At 40.6% G+C, this 18,905-nt stretch overlaps 1 protein-coding gene across 2 annotated transcripts; it reads right to left on the reverse strand.

Annotated features, from left to right (window-relative positions):
• Positions 1 to 696: 696 nt before the first annotated feature.
• LOC133142411 (MOB kinase activator 1B-like) lies at positions 697 to 18,026 on the reverse strand. Of its 2 annotated transcripts, none has more exons than XM_061263605.1 (6): positions 17,860 to 18,026; positions 10,827 to 10,993; positions 5,936 to 6,029; positions 5,611 to 5,744; positions 4,929 to 5,092; positions 697 to 4,653 (listed from the first exon to the last, which is right to left on the reverse strand). In XM_061263605.1, exons 1-6 carry the CDS (start codon positions 17,871 to 17,873, stop codon positions 4,576 to 4,578), a joined length of 651 nt encoding a protein of 216 aa, XP_061119589.1. In that variant the 5' UTR covers positions 17,874 to 18,026; the 3' UTR covers positions 697 to 4,575. The 2 variants fall into 2 exon arrangements, with proteins under 2 accessions (XP_061119589.1, XP_061119590.1); XM_061263606.1 differs by having other exon boundaries at positions 10,827 to 11,039.
• Between the last annotated feature and the right edge of the window lie 879 nt (positions 18,027 to 18,905).

An 18,905-nucleotide genomic window follows, 5' to 3' on the forward strand; every position in this document is an offset into this window, starting at 1 on the left:
ATACAACATCAAAAAACTACACAAGTGTGCGGATGCCTCACTAGTCTCTCTCTTGTGTACAGTAGCCTGTCTGTCAGTGTTTCAGGCAGTCTTGTGAAGAAGATGCTCCAATTATCACCTTAACTCTTAAAACCTGAGCCTGCAAAAGCCGTTGGCAGTGTTCACTATGCAGTCCACTTGACGATTGTCCAATTTATGATCTGCACAGGCTGACATCTGCATGTTTAACTCCACCCACTGGAAATTTGCAGCATGGTAACATGATGTAGTCAATTAACATATAATCACAACTATCATTCTGCTAATAGTCAGTGCCAACATCTGAATTATGTTTGTGCGTAATATGTTTTTTTCGTAAAATATATATATAACCATGAAAAGATTCAAAGGATGGCTCAGTGAAAGGATACATATTGATTAGGTCTTGAGAAAGCAATGTCCTTTTAACTTAAATGTCGGTGTCATTCTACATTTTGTCCTTTCTCTCTACATTTCGCATTACAAAAAAAATAAAAATAAAGAAACTCTTAACCAGAGTAAAAGAGTATATGCATTTTGAAGAAACTCAAGACTTCGAAATGGAAATTGAAAATGCAACAGGATAAAAACTTCACCATGTATTTATTTCCCTTACATTCCACTGGGGTCTGATATCAAATTTATATCAGGGAAAAACTGTAAACATACACCACAATGTAATTTCATGAAACAAAACTTTTATTGTCCATATAAACAGCATTCAGTATCATACCAGAAAAAAATCCTGTAACTTTAAATATCTTCAATCCCATCAAATAACACACCTGTATACATTATTTACATCTTTCTCCAAAAATGTGCTGTATATTACAACCATTTATTTGTGTTGAAGGGGCATTTACACGTTGCAATCTGTAAAAATGTTAACCAAAAAAACCCCCCCAAAAAATCAGTACCATTATTTATTTTGGTTTACAGTCAGTTCTTACACACGTCTTGCAAACAAAACACGTAGGTAATATAAAACAAAAAAGAACTTTAAAAAGAAAAAAAAAAAAAAACATACTGAAGAACTAACATTTCCAATTAGAGCAATATGCAATATTTTACTGACAGCTAATTTTAACCTCAGGGGGAGGAAATAGCAAAGCTATTGATTCAGAAAGTGCAAACCTTGACTGCTCAAGCCATCTAGAACTAGGATTACCAGGGGGGACACTTATGTAGTGACAGTTTCAAACAATCAGCATCTTTTAATCTTGCAAATGAAAATCCTATTCAACTATTTGTGTTGCATATGGTTTGTGCAGCAGATAGATAAACTCTTAACTTACAGTGCAGACAAAAGCAGTGTGGTAATATGTACAAATACATGTGAAAAAAAGAAAATAAACCCAGCCATGTCCTTCTAAATCAATAGGTATTAAATGTTTTGTTCAAATGTAATGCACTTTGCATTTAACCCCACTATAAACATAATAATATATGCCATTTAAACTGGCATCCCTGTTGCTATGACAAAAATACACTCACCGAGCACTTTATTAGGAACACTTTATTACACCTACTTATTCATGTGATTATCCAATCAGCCAATTGTGTGACAGCAGTGCAAAGCATAAAATCATGTAGGAGCTTCAGTTAATGTTCACATCAACTGGGAAAATGTGTTCTAAGTGACTTTGACCATGGAATGATTGTTGGTGGCAAACAGGGTGGTTTGAAAAACTGCTGATCTCCTGGGATTTTCATGCACACTAGTTTCTAGAGTTTACAAAGAATGGTGCAAAACAAAATAAAAAATACAGTGAGCAGCAGTTCTGCAGACAAAAATGCATTATTAATGAGGGACATCAGAGGAGAATGGCCAGACTGGTCAAAGCTGACAGGAAGGTGACAGTAACACAAATAACCACACATTTGGGTGTGCAGAAGAGCATCTCTGAAGACACAATCATAACTGCTGTAGTGGGTAGGCTACAGCAACTGAAGTCTAAAAATAAGTCTAAGAAATACCTAATAAAGTGCTTACTGAGTGTAAATTCTTAATAATAATTGCCATGGTTTATGCTTAAAAAAATAAGTAAGAGCCAGATGCATTTGCAGCATGCAAAATTAAATCTGAAGTAAAATATGGAAGTAAATACTCTCAATACCCCTGTATTAGAATGCAAAACAGAGAATTAGATGAAATTGCATAGCACGCTTGTTATATAGAATGTTTCATGAGTCTTCTCTCCCTCTCTAGGACACAGGCCATCAATTATTGCTCACAGCGAAGGATGACACTGTACTTCCACTAACTCCACTAATCTATACAGTAACCGAACACGTAGTCTGGCATTTTTTTCTTTTCAGAAAACCTCCTGTATCATGCCACAAAGGAAGAGACAAGGGCTTGACAACACAGCGCAGGCCACAACATTGCAGCATTGGCTGCAACAAATCTGTGGTAAAGAAATGGCTTTCCTCAATATTATAGACTGTGCACCTGGGAAAATCTTTAAAGTTTAAATGATGCTGCATTATATCATACAGTAACAGCAAACTGTAGCTGGCATTTTAATTCCCTGGATAAAAATATTAGCATAAATGCTAATGTTGCATAACTAGCTCATTTTCTCAGCCAATGGTCCAACAGGGTGGTAAAGAATGTTCTATGTCAACAGACATTAAAAACAGATGCACAGATTAAAATTTTCCTATCTATTGGGAGAAATCAATGGATGGCAAAGGGTCATGAATCTGAAACAATAACACTATGCTGAATTCTTAAATTCAGAACTTGTTATGAGCCAATAGCCTAGATCCATCAAAAATACAACCAATCTTATACAGTATTTTAAGTGACCTACAAATGGTCTGCATAGTAAGATTACAGTTTAAAATAATTTGGCTCTGTCCATTCCAGACAAGTTCATTATTTTGCACATTAACACAATTGTGTCAATAGGAATAGAGACATACTCCTGTGCCACTGCATAAACATTTTATTAAAATAAAGCTAAAATTAGTCAATGAAGTCAATAGGTGTGCACGATATTGCAGCAAGCAAGCTTATATAGATAGCATTGTATGAGCAGGTCAATAACCAGTGATGCCAACCTGAACTTCAGCAAGGTACAGAACACGTCCTCAGAGCCAGCAGAATGTCATTTGTAAAACACCATAAAACACAGTTCTATATTAATTATTTCATGCTACAGCAATAAACTATAGCTATAAACATTACTACTGTGGGAGAATTGGTAAAAGTTCCATAAAGTTTTACAGGTACACAGCCTGTAATATAATTTCTATGGTTTTAACCCTACAAGGTTGTCTATTTTCTGAGAAACTTCAATGAACTCCACTGAACCCCAGAGCCTGTGTGCTTAAGATGCTTACTTCTATGAAATAGGTGCCAAAGCAATCAGGAAAAACAACAACAACTCCAAACAACTCAAATAAACTGGGTTTTCCAGCAGGCATTACAATCCAGGTCTACATAGCTTATTACATGTAGTGTAAATGGAAAGGTGTATCAGTAGTGGGGAACATATATAATGAATAAACAAGTAAACTTTCCCCAATTTTCTAGCAGTGCTTTTACACGTTATCTGTTACACCGCAGTCAACAAGTCAAGCCCACACAGACAAGAGTCAGATGAAGACTGGTCAGTTGGGGGTTGCTAGAGAGCAGACGCAGTAGTCCTGGCCAGCTGAAACCTTCCCTGCCCAGGAAACGCTGGGGCCAATTGTGCATTGCCCTGCTGGGGCTGTCGGCCAATCAGCCCCAAATTAGACTGTGGGGCTTCTACTCACACTGGAACAGTGCCTTTACAGGATGAGCCACCCACAAGCCCATCAAGTAAACATTTGATAGAACATTCAAATTTTGTGTATTGAACTACATAAGTCTGAGCACACAAGTAGCCAGATTACAGTTCTGTGAAATCGGTCCTCTATAGCTTGCACATAACACTGAACGGTCTTAAACTCCTCATCAGACTTAACTGCCTGACCAATGATCTCGGTTATCATGCTGTATCTAAAAAACATAGGGATATTTTTTTCCGACCCAAACTGGCACATGCATTACTAATCATGACCTTAGTGTGTACAAATGTATGGTCATAAACTCCCCAGCCTCCACTAAAGGACCTTCTAATAAACTCTCCAAGGCAAGACAGTTAAACAGCAGAATGTGTACAGAAAACCAAAAATGATATAAACCATCTTCTATATTGTTTTAAGAATTTGAAAAACCTAAATCATGGATTTCGTCCATGTTCAGTAGATTTGTTAGTGTTGAGGAGAACCATTTTAGGCACTTGAATGTATTGAATTCTTGAGAAGGGTTTCACGCATCAGTGGAACATGGCTATAATTCACCCAGCAATGTAAAAGTGAACCCACTCGAAGTCACCTGCCAACAGTAAGATCTGCGTCCATCGTGTTGCAAAGAATCAAAAGCTGCCTTATCCCTAACATTGTAAGAAACATTCCCTTAATGTTATCACACACTGTAGCACATATAGCGAAGCCAGAGTTTCTGTATGAGACCAAGGGAAACTAGAGGAGGTCCGTCTGACGAACATTTTCTGCCGAGTCCATTTATCTGTCCTTGGAGGTAAGTTTTTCAATCAACTCCTGGAGTGGGACCAGTTCCTTTCTGTCAATCAGGTTAAATTCCTGGAAAAAACACCAAGATAATTAAGCACCATTCACAATTAACTCAGGGGACCTTCAACAATTTCAAAACAGAGTATGCTTGCCGGCATTGGTTGTGTTATACATGCATTGTCCAGGTTATCCTGCATCCTCTTCAAGCGTAATTGTATATTGTTAGATCAGAGCACATTTGTTCACAGTAATTTCATAGTATTTAAACAGGGGCTTATGTTCAGGCACTGTACATGCCGTGAAAATGTTAATCACCAAACAAAGGCACTGTGAAGCATGTGTACCTGAACAAAGAAGATGAAGTGCTTGAATGATGTGTTCAGATGGGCCTCTTCCTGCAGCTGGATGACTGCATCAAAGTGCTGGTGGTAAATGTGGGCATACACTCTGAACAGACGCTTCAGGATGGTTTTGGCAACAGACATGAAGTTCTTCGGAAAGGGGACACCTTTATAGGAGACACAGTGGGATTTGGGGCAATTTTCAGAATTATTTTTCCCTGCACATTATTAAGACAGGATGAAAGCAGAGAGGGTTACAGATAGCAGATAAAGAATAGATCGCATCCCATGCCATTGCAGGAAATCAAAGGCATACGAGGAGACTCAAGTGTATGCGAAGAGCAGGCCTCCCTAGGGTCAGTGCCGTTTGGCGTCTCTTGAATCAAATAATTCTGGACCCCTCACCAACTATTCAGCTCTAACAAGCTAGGACAACCTAATGGATCAGTGGACTTTAAACAGACAAGATGCACAGCAATATCATGAGAAATCATGTGAAATGCATGTACTTTTATCAAAAGGGAGAGACAATCACATCAAGGGAACACAATGCCTTATCTGCACTAATTTAAGATAGAGTGGATAAATAAAATCTCTAGTTAAAATTTCAAATGGTCAGTCAATAATACTGTCTAACGGAGTGTACACAAGGGACCAGGATGAAAGAAGAGAAAAGTGGCAGGACCTATTTTTGATGGGAAGAGGGTCTCATCATCCAGTTGATCCTGCACCCAGGTCATCAGATAATCTATATACTTTGGTGCTGAACACTTGATTGGCTTTTTTATATTGGTCCCATCAGCCCAGTGGTACTCATACCTACAAATGAATAATAGACAAAAGTTAAATTCCACAACTACACACTCAAATATGAAACTGTATTTTATCATTTAAAAACATGTTTATTGGCACGAAAAAATGGAGAAGCAGGAATAGCATGCAATTAAATAAATATAAGCGGTTACCTAAAGCAGTTTTAATAGATCACACAGACACAGACAGTCTCTTACTTGGGACCTGCAGACATCACAGGACAGCTCTCTTCAGTGCAAAAGTCAGTGATAGTCCCGTAGAGCATATTGATCTGGTTGAAGAAATCTACAGCTAAAAAATAATAATGGAAAATGGAAAAAAGTATGCACATGTAACTATGCTGGTCAAATCCTTCACAACATAAGAAATCCTGTGTGTTATGTACAGAAAAATAATGGAATGGTTGTGGGCACCAAGTTCCTCACTCCAAAGCCCACCCTCCTGGCTAGTCTCACACTGCATCACAGATTACCTCAGCAATGACATTACACTTTCAACCATTCTGGTTACTTAGTTCATCCAACGCTGGGTTAGCTCTGATACATAACAGCATGCAGAGACAACAAAACGCAAAAAGTGTTCAGCAAATGTTCTGTTTAAGAATGCTAAATTAGGACTTTTTTTGTTTGAAATGATGCCTGGAGACCCTTGAGTTTGATCATTTGTAGCAGGGGTCAATCTTACCCAGAAAGGGCGGGGGTGTGGCTGCAGGCTTTCATTCCTACCAAGCAGCTACACACCTGACTCTACTGATCAGCCACTAGTCTTTGATAAGCATCGTGATGAGCAGAATCAGGCCTGTCACTGCTTGGTCCAAACAAAAGCCCGCACCCACACCGGCCCTTTCTGGATAAGACTGAAGGGTCTCCAGTCCAAACAGAATATACATTTTGGAAGTCATTAAAACACTGCAGACCAGGCAAAGGCCTCCCTCAAACAAAGCTGCTTTGATTTATGAGCTTAAACTGAGCAGGAGATGGCTTTACACAGAGCAATTTCTGGTAATGAATAGATCTTTCAGCAGAGCCACCCCTGGAAGTGATTAAAAAAGGCTGCACCATAATGCATTGGGGAACCTAAATTTCAATTTAACTGTCCCCTGTGAAAAGCTCCAAATGAGATTTTTCAAGTACTGCCGCTTGTAATGATTCAAAACCAAGAATATGAATATTGAAAAATAGTATGTCCCTTTTAAGGGTGTCCAGGATTGCTCTCTGAAAACAATATCAGCTTTGCTTTTGACTGGATGAACATTAGTAGACCTTAAGCCCCACCTATATCCTCTGTAGATTGGATGTTATCAACATCCCAAACCCTTCACTAGGAAATAACTGCAAAACCACACATTTCATTCCAGTAAAATTCATAGAGAATGTGCAAATGGGAAGGTCAGGTTCAGTTACAGTATACTGGTGTTCGCAAGTAGGGTGAGGAACGTTCTGGCTGGCATTTCACAATGCGTGACCTTGACGGCCATGTTCCAATGCCCACCCGTCAGTGAGAGAACAGAACAAAGTGCTGAGGGAGAGCCCTGGCCTCCAGCTACAGCACAGAGTCCAGCAGAGCACACTGCACGGCCACAGGGCCAGAAAGTGCCTTTGACCCTTATCCACCATCTCAACAGAATGCCCGAGAAGAATATGAGACCTTCCGTATAATTAACAGGCCTCTGAGACACCATGACTGCTAGCCTTAGTCCCATTTGCCACATGGACTGATGACTGCTGTCTGCTGCTCTGTGCCTCCAACTGGGCACAGGGGAAATGAAACGGCTGACAGGGTTTTCCATGGTCATTTGTCTTGATGCAAAAGCACAAACAAAGCCCTGACGCAGGGGTGAAGAGACAGGGCAATGAGGGGGAAGCTTAAGATTCACATTCGTTATTTCAGGGAGATAAACCACATGGCTGCTTTGAATGAGTTCCCCTCGGTAAAAAGTTCAAGCAGGTTTCACCTCAAGCAAATGCACCAAATCAAAACACAAAATCTGATTGACACTAAACTGAGATGCAAAACAAAACAGGAGGGAGCTGCTCAACATCAAGAAATCCTTCAACACTGTTCACTCTGAAATCCAGATACCTCTTATCAGGCTGAATCATTCAAACACACATTGCCTTCAATTACGCAATTTCAACTGTGCCCATTACCTAAATCTAGCCATGACCAACAACTGAAATTCAGTCATTGGGGAACAATCCAAACAAGGTAGCTTTTAGAAATGGAGTTTTATTAATTAATCAAATCAAATCCACTATCTGCAAGCAAGCAGAACATATTTACTGTTCTAGAATGGAAAGCAAAAGAAGAATAAGATGCTTGGTCTGCCAATAAAGGCCTGCCATCTCCCTGGGCTAGAAGATCAGCAGAACTAGAACTGAATTTGCTTAAGGTACTAAGGATTTTATTTTTTTAAGACAGAAAAAGACATGCAAAATTGGGGAAAACTGGGTGCATATGAGGGGGGAATAACTGTCCTGCAGGTGTAACATTTCATATCTAATACATCTGTGCAGATTGGTGGTCTTTAACACTCCAGAATTCACCCATCCTGACCTCGGTAGAAAGAAACATCCAGTAAAATGTGTTGTTAATATGCCGTCTCCAGCTACTCTGATGAAACAAATGACAGCGGCATACATCGCAGCGATGACTACTGGGCACTGGGTGAAGAGAGCTGGTTTCATGGAATAATTCACAGCACTGATCTGAATAGATGATGTTCCTTCTGCACATGACAAACTATTGAGGGTATCTTTGACCAACATGCAGGCTCCGGGTAGCTCGTGTCAATGCTTTTCTTTATACAGGAAAACCTGGGGGCCAAAACATGTTACTATCTTTAGCCACAGTGAGCACTTATTTACAGTTACCACATGAGCTACTGTGAAATTAAGTTTTGATGTTGGCCCTTTTTTTTTTTTTTTTTTTTCAAAGAGCACAGTAAGCGTTCCTCTACCCCTTTGAAAACCCATTCAATATTCTACAGAAGAGCGATGTGCAGAAAAGAAAAGCACTGCCCAGGCAAAATTGTTTAGCCAATCCAAGGACCCAAAACATAAGCTTGGTACCTCAAGCAATACATCCAATTCCCAAAAAGAAAAAACACTTCAGTGACATTTAGTAGTCCAGCATGCAAGAAGAATGTTCCCTCAAACTCCATGTGGCCTAGATCAGACAGAAACTTCTTCTGATTGGACATGTGAGAGGAAAAGCAATCATGCTGCTTATTTCCTTCAATGTCAAAAGGAATTCACCTATACCCAGAGTGAGGTTTCATTTTCAGCTAATGAGACTTACACTAGACTTATCACCCCCTTTAAATCTCAGACTGACATCTGTCTTTAAATTTGCATCGAGGACAGCTCTCTTTTCAAAATTGCACCCTTAACATTTGCACAGACCATTTAAAAAAAGACAAACATGCTAGCACCAGTAGAAGGGAAAATGCCCATCAGACAGCACTGGCCCTTGATGACACTGTACAACTTAATGAAGAGAAGCACCAGCTCAGCCCCTTCTAACGACACCTCTGCTGACAGAGAAGCTTCTGAAGAAATCTCGCTCATCATTTTTTTCCCCCTCTCTCTTTCTACATTCACACAAGCACAGGCCGCAGGGCAATATACCCCGTTATAATGGCTCATTGTTATAGATAACCAAAGCAGGAATCTTGGAAGCGTGCTTGTAAATGCTTCAAGATTTCCTGATTTAAGTTGGCCATCACCACTTGAAATCACCATAATCTCTTCGTGTCGCATCCAATCTTGGGTTGTTGTTGTTGTTGTTGGCTTGTATTGTGACGCAACATGTGCCTTTGTGAACCACCACCGTTAATGATGTGGGTTTCGGGTTCATGCCCTTTGCCAGGTGAGTGCTAGGTAATGCAGGATTACCACTATCTTCCACTATGCCTCTGAATGAATGGGCTGTAACAGGATTTTTTCTAAAAGCACAACCAATTTGTTTGTCTACTTCTTCCAACCACCTCTTCCTTAGGTGATATTTTTAGGGCAGAAATAGAGTCTTCTGCCTGAGCCCAAGAGTCCTCACATCTCATCTAAAACAACAGCAAAGTAACAAACTAAATCAAAGCTCTCAATCACATCACACAGAGTTACAATGTACCTGTGTACAATTCCAGGAAGTGTGGCAAAATTAGGTTTCGGATTATGAGAAAATGAGCAAAAATTGTAACTGACAGGCTGACGTTCCTTTGGACATTTCTAATGACTCAGGAGCCCTACGAACCAAAACTCTCATAACTCATGAAGTTTATTGGACTCGTCTGCCAGGATTCTATGTGTGAAATCCTGAAATATTTGTACCAATGATGTGTGTCTGGGAGGTGGAGCCCATTCCAAATTACAATCTAGGAAACTAATTCCGCACACACAGGCAGCAACAGTGCTGTACTTGCGCAAGAACTGTAAGGGTAAAGAAAAGGAATCTGGTATAACAGGCCAGAGTCTTTGCTGTTTTCTGACAAAAAATAATAGATTTCCTAATGAACAGGTAGCCCACTTTATATGGCATTGTTTTTGTGTACAATAGAAAAGCCAAAGCACCTTCCCTCACCAACCCCTGCATTTAAAGGGGCAGCTCACGCAAAAATAAAATTAAAGTATGTTTTCACTCACCAAGAGTACTATATAACCATCCAGATAACTGAGATGTGAATACTTTGAGATTTGACGACTTTTTGGATACAGTTTGCCATGATATAATGGACCTTGCCGGGCTTTCAATGCCCCGACGATTTACATTAGAAAAACTCAACAGGAACGTCTCTTTCCAAATATACCATCATAGTAACTTATGGACATTAACAGAGCTTACATTTAATCGAGAACTAGCTAACTGTCCGCGCCAGCACACAAAGGTTTCTGCCGAAGATACAAAGTCTGGCAAGTTACTGATGAAAACAATGGGACACTTCAGCTAGAATACCTGCATGTTCTGGCAAACACGAGCGTGTGCTTGCACGGACAGTCACAGTGATTAGTTCCCCGATTAAATGTGCATTTTTCTCTGCAGAGCCAGTTGGCAGAACATGCAGGCTGTTTGAGTTTGTGAGCCTGTACTCACTGTTGACAGCAACCCACTCATTGAGGTCTTCTCCGTCAGGCAGCATGACGGCCATGCGCAGGTTTCCGCTCCCCAACGTGGCCTCTGCATGTTTCAGCAGCTCGTACTGGTGGGAGCCTTCTGGAATGTTCTTCTTCGGCTTGAACGTCTTCGACGAGCGAGCTCCACTATCGATGGCAAGGGGAGACAGTACAACCAATTACGTGGATGCACCTTTAACGAGAAAGGTAGACAAACACAGAACAGATACCAATACATAATAATTAATACTTACATTTATATAAAAGTATTTGTGAGCCCATCCAATTATTGACACTGGAAACACATTTGTTAGAATATCCAGATTCTCCAGGATTCTTACTTCCATAATGCTTTATTTAATGATGCAAGTGACAAGGACCTCATAAGAAGCAGGGAAAACTATCCCTGCCCTTTAAAATTTGATAGGATTCAACTCTTGCTGCAAACAAGCTTCAGTTACAGTTATTCAGACCAAGTAGCTATGAAGCTTATACAACTTTTAAACTGTTGTTACTGTTAAGTGAGTACATTACATTACATTATTGGCATTTGGCAGACGCTCTTATCCAGAGCAACCAGGGATAAGTTCGCTGAAAGTCCCTAGAGGGAAGTACAATTTCAACTGCTACCTGTACAACAAAGATAAGGACAAGGGCCTTTTTTATTTATTTATTTTTTTTTATGAACAAACAAACAAACAGCAAAAGTGACCAAAGTTAGCTATCCAAACACTGCTTACCTAGCCAACTAAAAATACCGATACACAAAGCAAGTCACAGAGACAACAATTAAGGTTCACAGGGAGGTAGGGAGGGATGGGGAGAGGTGCTGCTTGAAGAGGTGTGTCTTCAGCTTGCGCTTGAAGGTGGGGAGAGATTCTATAGTTCTGACCTCAACGGGGAGTTCGTTCCACCACCGTGGAGCCAGAACAGACAGTAGTCGTGAGCGTGAGGTGGAGGTTCTGAGAGGGGGAGGTGCCAAGCGGCCTGTGGAGGCTGAACGAAGAGGTCTGGCAGGGGTGTAGGGTCTGATGATTTTTTGCAGATAAGCTGGGGAAGACCCTTTAACTGCTTGGAAGGCTAGCACCAATGTTTTGAATTTGATGCGAGCCATGACAGGCAGCCAGTGGAGGGAAGCAGGGGGGTGACGTGTGAGTATTTGGGAAGGTTGAAGATGAAGACCAGACGAGCTGCTGCATTCTGGATGAGTTGGAGGGGTCTGATGGCGGACGCTGGGAGGCCAGCCAAGAGGGAATTGCAGTAGTCCAGGCGGGACAGAACCATCGCTCGGACCAGGAGCTGGGTCGAGTAGGGGGTGAGAAAGGGGCGGATTCTCCGTATGTTGTATAGGAAGAACCTGCAAGACCGGGTCACCGCCACAATGTTCTCGGAAAGGGACAGTCTGCATTCAACAAGAGTACCATTGCATTCAACAAGCCCTGTGTTTAACGTGAACATTGTGTGTGCTCAAACTTCACGTTTGCAATCAACCCTTTCTGAGTGTGAATCCTGCTATTAGACACCTTAAAAGTTACAGTGCTCAGCGTAAATGAGTACACCCCCTTTGAAAAGTAACATTTTAAACAATATCTCAATGAACACAAAAACAATTTCCAAACTGTTGACAAGACCAAGTTTAATATAACATCTGTTTAACTTATAACATGAAAGTAAGGTTAATAATATAACTTCGATTCCACATTTTTCAGTTTTACTCAAATAAGGGCGATGCAAAAATGAGTACACCCCACAACAAAAACTACTACATCTAGTACTTTGTATGGCCCCCATGATTTTTAATGACAGCACCAAGTCTTCTAGGCATGGAATGAACAAGTTGACAACATTTTGCTACATCGATCTTTTTCCATTCTTCAAGAATTACCTTTTTTAGAGACTGGATGCTGGATGGAGAGTGATGCTCAACATGTCTTTTCAGAATTCCCCACAGGTGTTCAATTGGGTTCCGATCAGGAGACATACTTGGCCACTGAATCACTTTCACACTGTTCTTCTTCAGAAATCCAACAGTGGCCTTCGATGTTTGTTTAGGATCATTGTCTTGTTGGAAAAGTGCATGACGACCAAGGGCACGGAGTGATGGTAGCATCTTCTCTTTCAGTATAGAGCAATACATCTGTGAATTCATGATGCCATGAATGAAATGCAGCTCCCCGACACCAGCAGCACTCATGCAACCCCACATAAGGACACTGCCACCACCATGTTTCACTGTAGGCACCATGCATTTTTCTTTGTATTCCTCACCTTTGCGACACCATACAGTTTTGAAGCCATCAGTTCCAAAAACATTTATGTTGGTCTCATCACTCCAGAGTATAGAGTCCCAGTAGTCTTCATCTTTGTCAGCATGGGCCCTGGCAAACTCTAGGTGGGCTTTTTTGTGCCTGGGCTTTAGGAGAGGCTTCCTTCGTGGACGACACCCGCGCATGCCATTCCTCTGCAGTGTACGCCGTATTGTGTCACGAGAAATAGTCACCCCAGTTTGGCTTTCTACTTCCTTACATAACTGCAGTGAACTTGCATGCCGATTTTCTTCGACCCTTCTCATCAGAAGACGCTGCTGTCGAGGTGGTAACTTCCATGGACGGCCTGGATGTCTCTGTGAGATGGTTGCAGTTCCATCTCTTTTAAATTTTTGTATCACTTTTGCTATAGTATTCTGACTGATAAGTAAAGCTTTGCTGATCTTCTTGTAGCCTTCACCTTTGCGGTGTAAAGAAATTATTTTCTTTCTCAGGTCTCTCGACATTTCTATTCCATGTGGTGCCATTGCTAACAACATGAAATGGGAAGGGAAGTAACACCCTTTTATAGTCAACAGTCTGCTGGACACCTGTGTAATGAATAATTAGACTCACCTGTGGTTGATTATTGTTAAATTAGACATTTGTAGTCTAAAATTTAGCTTTGCTCCAGAGACTTTCAGTGGGGTGTATTCATTTCTGCATCACCCTAATTTGAGTAAAACTGAAAATTTTGTTCTCTAAGTTATATTATTAACCGTTATATTATTAACCTTACTTTCATGTTATAAGTTAAACAGATGTTAAATAAAACTTAGTCTTATCAACATTTTGGAAATAGTTTTTGTGTTCATTGAGATATTGTTTAAAATGTTACTTTTCGAAGGGGGTGTACTCATTTACGCTGAGCACTGTACATTCCACAGATCATGACTTTTCATGTCCCAATCTTTGTTCAAAGCCTTTCTTGAGCCAGGAATTCATCATCCTCAGCCACAACCAAGCTATTCTTTTCAGCAAACGGAGCTGCTGCGGGGGCTGGCTTTCAAACGAGTCGGTACAGATATCATGACGCCTAAACGCACCACAGAACAAATGCATGGAAACTGCAAGGCAGGCTGATTCCATTTTCAGGTGTAAACTTGCTGGGCCAATGTTATAACCGTTCAAGCAGAGTAGCTACTTTGTAGAATTAAATTAATTTAGCAGATGCTCCTATGAAATATGATTAGCAACAATATGCATTTAAAGGCATACTCTGCAGGATCTTCGCCTTGAAAATATTATTAAACAAACATGCCCAGTCATTACTGTGATACACTGACGGCCTGTCTCTGTGTTCACTCCTGCCCAATACATTGCTTCTCTACTTGTATTTGTTATTCTAAAAACTAAATCGGGCCGCTTCTGGGCATGGGCCTTTTTTATTTCTGAGCTGTATCTGAAAAGCATGTATCCAATACACTGAACTCATAATCTCTGTGATCCAATAGAAGGAGGGCAAGAGGAGACCTGTATGGATTGGCTACTACAGTGGTGAGCTGGCTTTGTGAGACATTGTGAACATTACACTAGATAGTTGCTTTAATTTAGCAAACTAAATTCAGTTTTGTTTGTCAGCTGGCTGGCCATGATAGCCGGGTCCCACTGCAGAGTACTATGGCTTATATTTCTGGGAGATGCTACTGGCGTATTTCCTCTCTTGGGCAGGGAGCTCATGCCTTCCCTCCTGGACTTTCAAAAGACAAATAAAAGCTACAATTAATTGATACGCTTGTGAGTATGTGTGCTTATGTTACAGAGTTAGAGGCAGACTTAAAATCCACTGGCGTTGGCTGCAGTTGCTACCATCATCACTGACAAAGTTCAGCTAGGCTAAAAACAAACACCAGTAACGTCAGTTAAAAATCTAGCTAAACAGCTTGTGAGGAAAGGGACTACTGAAACAGATGTTTTATTGATCATATTAGACCCCGGTTTTCTTAGCGCATTGCTATCACAACGTAGTCTGCAACAAATTCAGTCCGGAATCATCTTGGGGGTGTCGGCGTGTGGGGTTGAGAATGGAGACATAGCCGTTTTTTAACAATTCACGGCAGGATATTGTATCTAAATTTAAATCCCCAATTCATGTTTCTTCCTCCTGGAATTCACAAATCCCATTCAACGGCCCACTATAATTTCTATCCCACCACAACCACATCAGACCCAAGCCATTCTTCAACGTCTATGCAAAATCAGCCATCCAATTCAAGACCAGAATTTATGACCATGGGCAGTAAAAAATCAGTTGAACCATTTGCTCTTCGACCAAAACAGACATCGCGAACAGACTCCGGAATCCCTGTATGCACTATGCACAACGCGTGCATGACTGGATCTGCCATCACTGCACCATTCGTCACATAAGAAATCGATTGGGCCTACAATCGGCACCGTCGCACAGGCCCGCAGTTTTCCAGTTAACTTTACAGCAGCACAAAGGGATCACCTCACAAGCGGGGCGTGACCCCTGCATATTCATGTGCGCTCCACCCCGCCATCCCAGCGCGCAGCTGGGCCCCAACCCCGGCATCTGACGGAGCCTGCACCCAGGCCAGCAGGGGCCTGTCCCCCGCCGCTGATTAAAAGGCAGTCCATCCATCACGCGTGCCCCCGTCACACCGGCTGCGGTCTCAGCCCCGTAATCCTCCGACACGTCCCCGCAGATGCCGCATTATATCCCTCTCACTCACGCGCCGCGGGACACGCACGTTACTGGGGCCACTCCTGACATAATGAGGGAGACAGGAGGGCGTGGGCGTCCACACTCTCATCTGAATTATTGCATTGAGTCCTCAGTCAAGCCCATGAGAAGATTACTCCGCTCAAACCCATGGAAATTCATTTCAAACTGTTCATAATAAGCTTGTCCATAAACATAAAGACATAGCACAGCAGTCAGTAGCACTCCTGGTATATAATCTACAAGACATTAAATGAAACATTAGGTTGGCCACCAGCATGACAAATTCTGCACACAAGTAACTTATTCAATTCAATACATTGTCAAGTTTTGCCAAGAAACTCTGATCACAAACAGATAGTATCAAACAGAGCTTTACCACAGCAACAGCCTTAAAGGCACTGCAGTGGAGACTGGACTTAAATATAAAGCAAATATCAACCATTACAGTCTTTACGAGGCACTCTGGAGCAGAGTGAGACATATGAAGATGTATTTTTCTGAGTTTTAAGCCGAGCCATTTCAGAGAACATAAATTCAACTGATTAGCTTACCTTCATGGATGAACCTTCATACCTTCAGCATTGAATCCAAATAGCTTTATTTTATTTTGATTCAGCATAAATCAAATGAGAATAATAAATTAGCATAGCCCTCAGATAATATTAAGGTCTGAGGGCAGTGGTCCTCCTCTACCAGATACAGAGATAATACATCACCTGTGTGTAACCGTAATCTGACCTTCAGATAATAACACTAATGATTATGATAAAAACAGAATAAAATATATCAACAATGGGATCCACCTACACCAGCACACGTCATTGGTACTACACCTATATTACTTATTTTCCAGTTCATGACAAATCTTTCAGGATTCCACACACAGTTATGAGGGCTTAAGTATATAGTTATGGCTTTCTGAGTGAAACGTTAAAAAACGTTTAAAAGAATATCAACCCTTCAATTACAAATTCATCCTCTGTGGCAGGAACATGACTCCCCTGATTTTATAAATTTACTTATGTCAACATTTGAAAATAACACTAGCCTCTTATAACAGTGCAGTACAGGAGAGTAACCGTGTTTGACACTGGTGCCACAATAATAAAAAAGAAAACATCTGAATAAAACTGAAATGTATATGTACCCAATTTTCTGCTTACAGCTACTCTAGATTTATAATTACTTCAATCCCTAAAATCATAGCATATTAAGAGTCCAGTATGCTAGCAATTAGCCCACGTTCATGAATTGATAGGTGTTATTATCAATGTACAGTTGAGAAATGAGTCGGTCCATCGTTTTGACCCGCTACTTGGGCATGAAAAGATACAGAATAAACGCGCCTGAGACAGGAATATGTGTAATTTGTAACAAAGCATGCGAAAATCGACCAGGGGGTAGCACATCCATAGAGCAAGGTAGCAAGTTAGCAAGCTAAACTGAACAAGTGTACAGGGAAACTGGTGGAACCCACAACACTTTCCATAACAGACACGGGAACATCATATTTCACCCTTAAGATCACCCAATATTAGTCTGCGTATCGATTAACAGGAATATACGAAGTACATTGTCACGACGAGCACCAATTCAATGGCGAATTGAATTAGCTGATTGTCTGTCTGCTGTTAAAACAATTGTGAAGCTATTTAGATAGCAAGCTATAACTTGTGATTCATACACAATACACGAGACAGTTAATAGCGGACATTAGGTACCTCAGAAGTGAATGCTAGCTGCTAAACTATTTAACTTTAGAAGTGTGCGAAGATTTATGGGTATTTAGCACAAGCTATGTCAAACTACCAGTAATGCGTAGTTTTTATAATGCATCTTATGCCGTGCTGCAGACGCACAGGCATTCGTTTTCTGAGATTTTTCCGTCAATGTCACACAAGTGACACATTGTGTTTTGTGAAGACTAACACTACCGCACGATAGCTATCCTGGTTGAAGCAATACATTGACCACATCAAGTCACAACACAAAGTCACAATGTTTGTAGCTATACTTACAAGAAAAAGCTCATGTTTTTGTTATGAAAAAGCCTCTCCAAGAACACGATAATTATTCGTATTGTCCAAATGTATGTCCAAGGCGTGAGAGGCAGTTAAGATGATAATATAACAGTAGACAAAACAAAAACAAAGAACAGCACACGCTCACAGACTACACCCGTTGCCGAATCTTGACGGCTAATGCCAAACTTCTTCTTCCTCTGTAAAGTCTCAGCTGTCTCGAGCCTCGCGATATCAAAAACGTGCACATGACGTCACGCTACCCTCAATTGTGCTCGACGGCTGACTGTATTGCTTGCGTTGGTTGTAGACTGGTTGTAATGTTCACAAGCAGGGGAGCGATTTGAATTATTAAGCTCGGCGAACATTATCTGTGAAGAAAAATACATTATCCGTGAAGAAAAATGCATTCCTACAATTTCATACAGCGTAGGAAAGCCTTGTGATGGACTGGTTTCAATCACATTAATTTGAGAAAAGCTATAAGGGAGCTATCTTTTTCTGGTGTATTTATTTCCTCTGTTATAAATGCAATAAGATTCATGAGATCTGCAGTTTCATATGAAAAACTACTTTGGAAAACTACTTTTTTGAAACAGTTGGTGTAATGGTGGACAGAATTTTTGATCCTTGAACCAACTAGTTGTTTTCGTATATAAATTGCTTGATAATAAAACTAGCTCAGTTGTTAATGGGTCTGAAAATATTTTAGTCTGTAAATAGTACATTCGACCTGACATCAGTTATGACAATGTCATCTGTCTGTCCAGCAAAAGTTGGGGAGGAATTAAATTGAGTTTCATGGGATTAGCTCTGTTTTTCACTTAAATCAGTGTCTAAAGACCTATGCAATAAATAGACATTGATGTATACAACCTAATTGTAGAATATTAATTCATATCCCATCTGTAATGTAACATTGACAAAATAGTGTCAATATATTATATGAAATAGCAAGGAGTGTATCTGTGTGACTCTTGTCTGCAGTGTCTACATGTAGGCCTATGCTTTCAGCAGATGTAAACTAGAAATAATCCTGATTA

The sequence above is a fragment of the Conger conger genome, chromosome 12, assembly GCF_963514075.1.
Source record: "Conger conger chromosome 12, fConCon1.1, whole genome shotgun sequence".
NCBI lineage: Eukaryota > Metazoa > Chordata > Actinopteri > Anguilliformes > Congridae > Conger > Conger conger.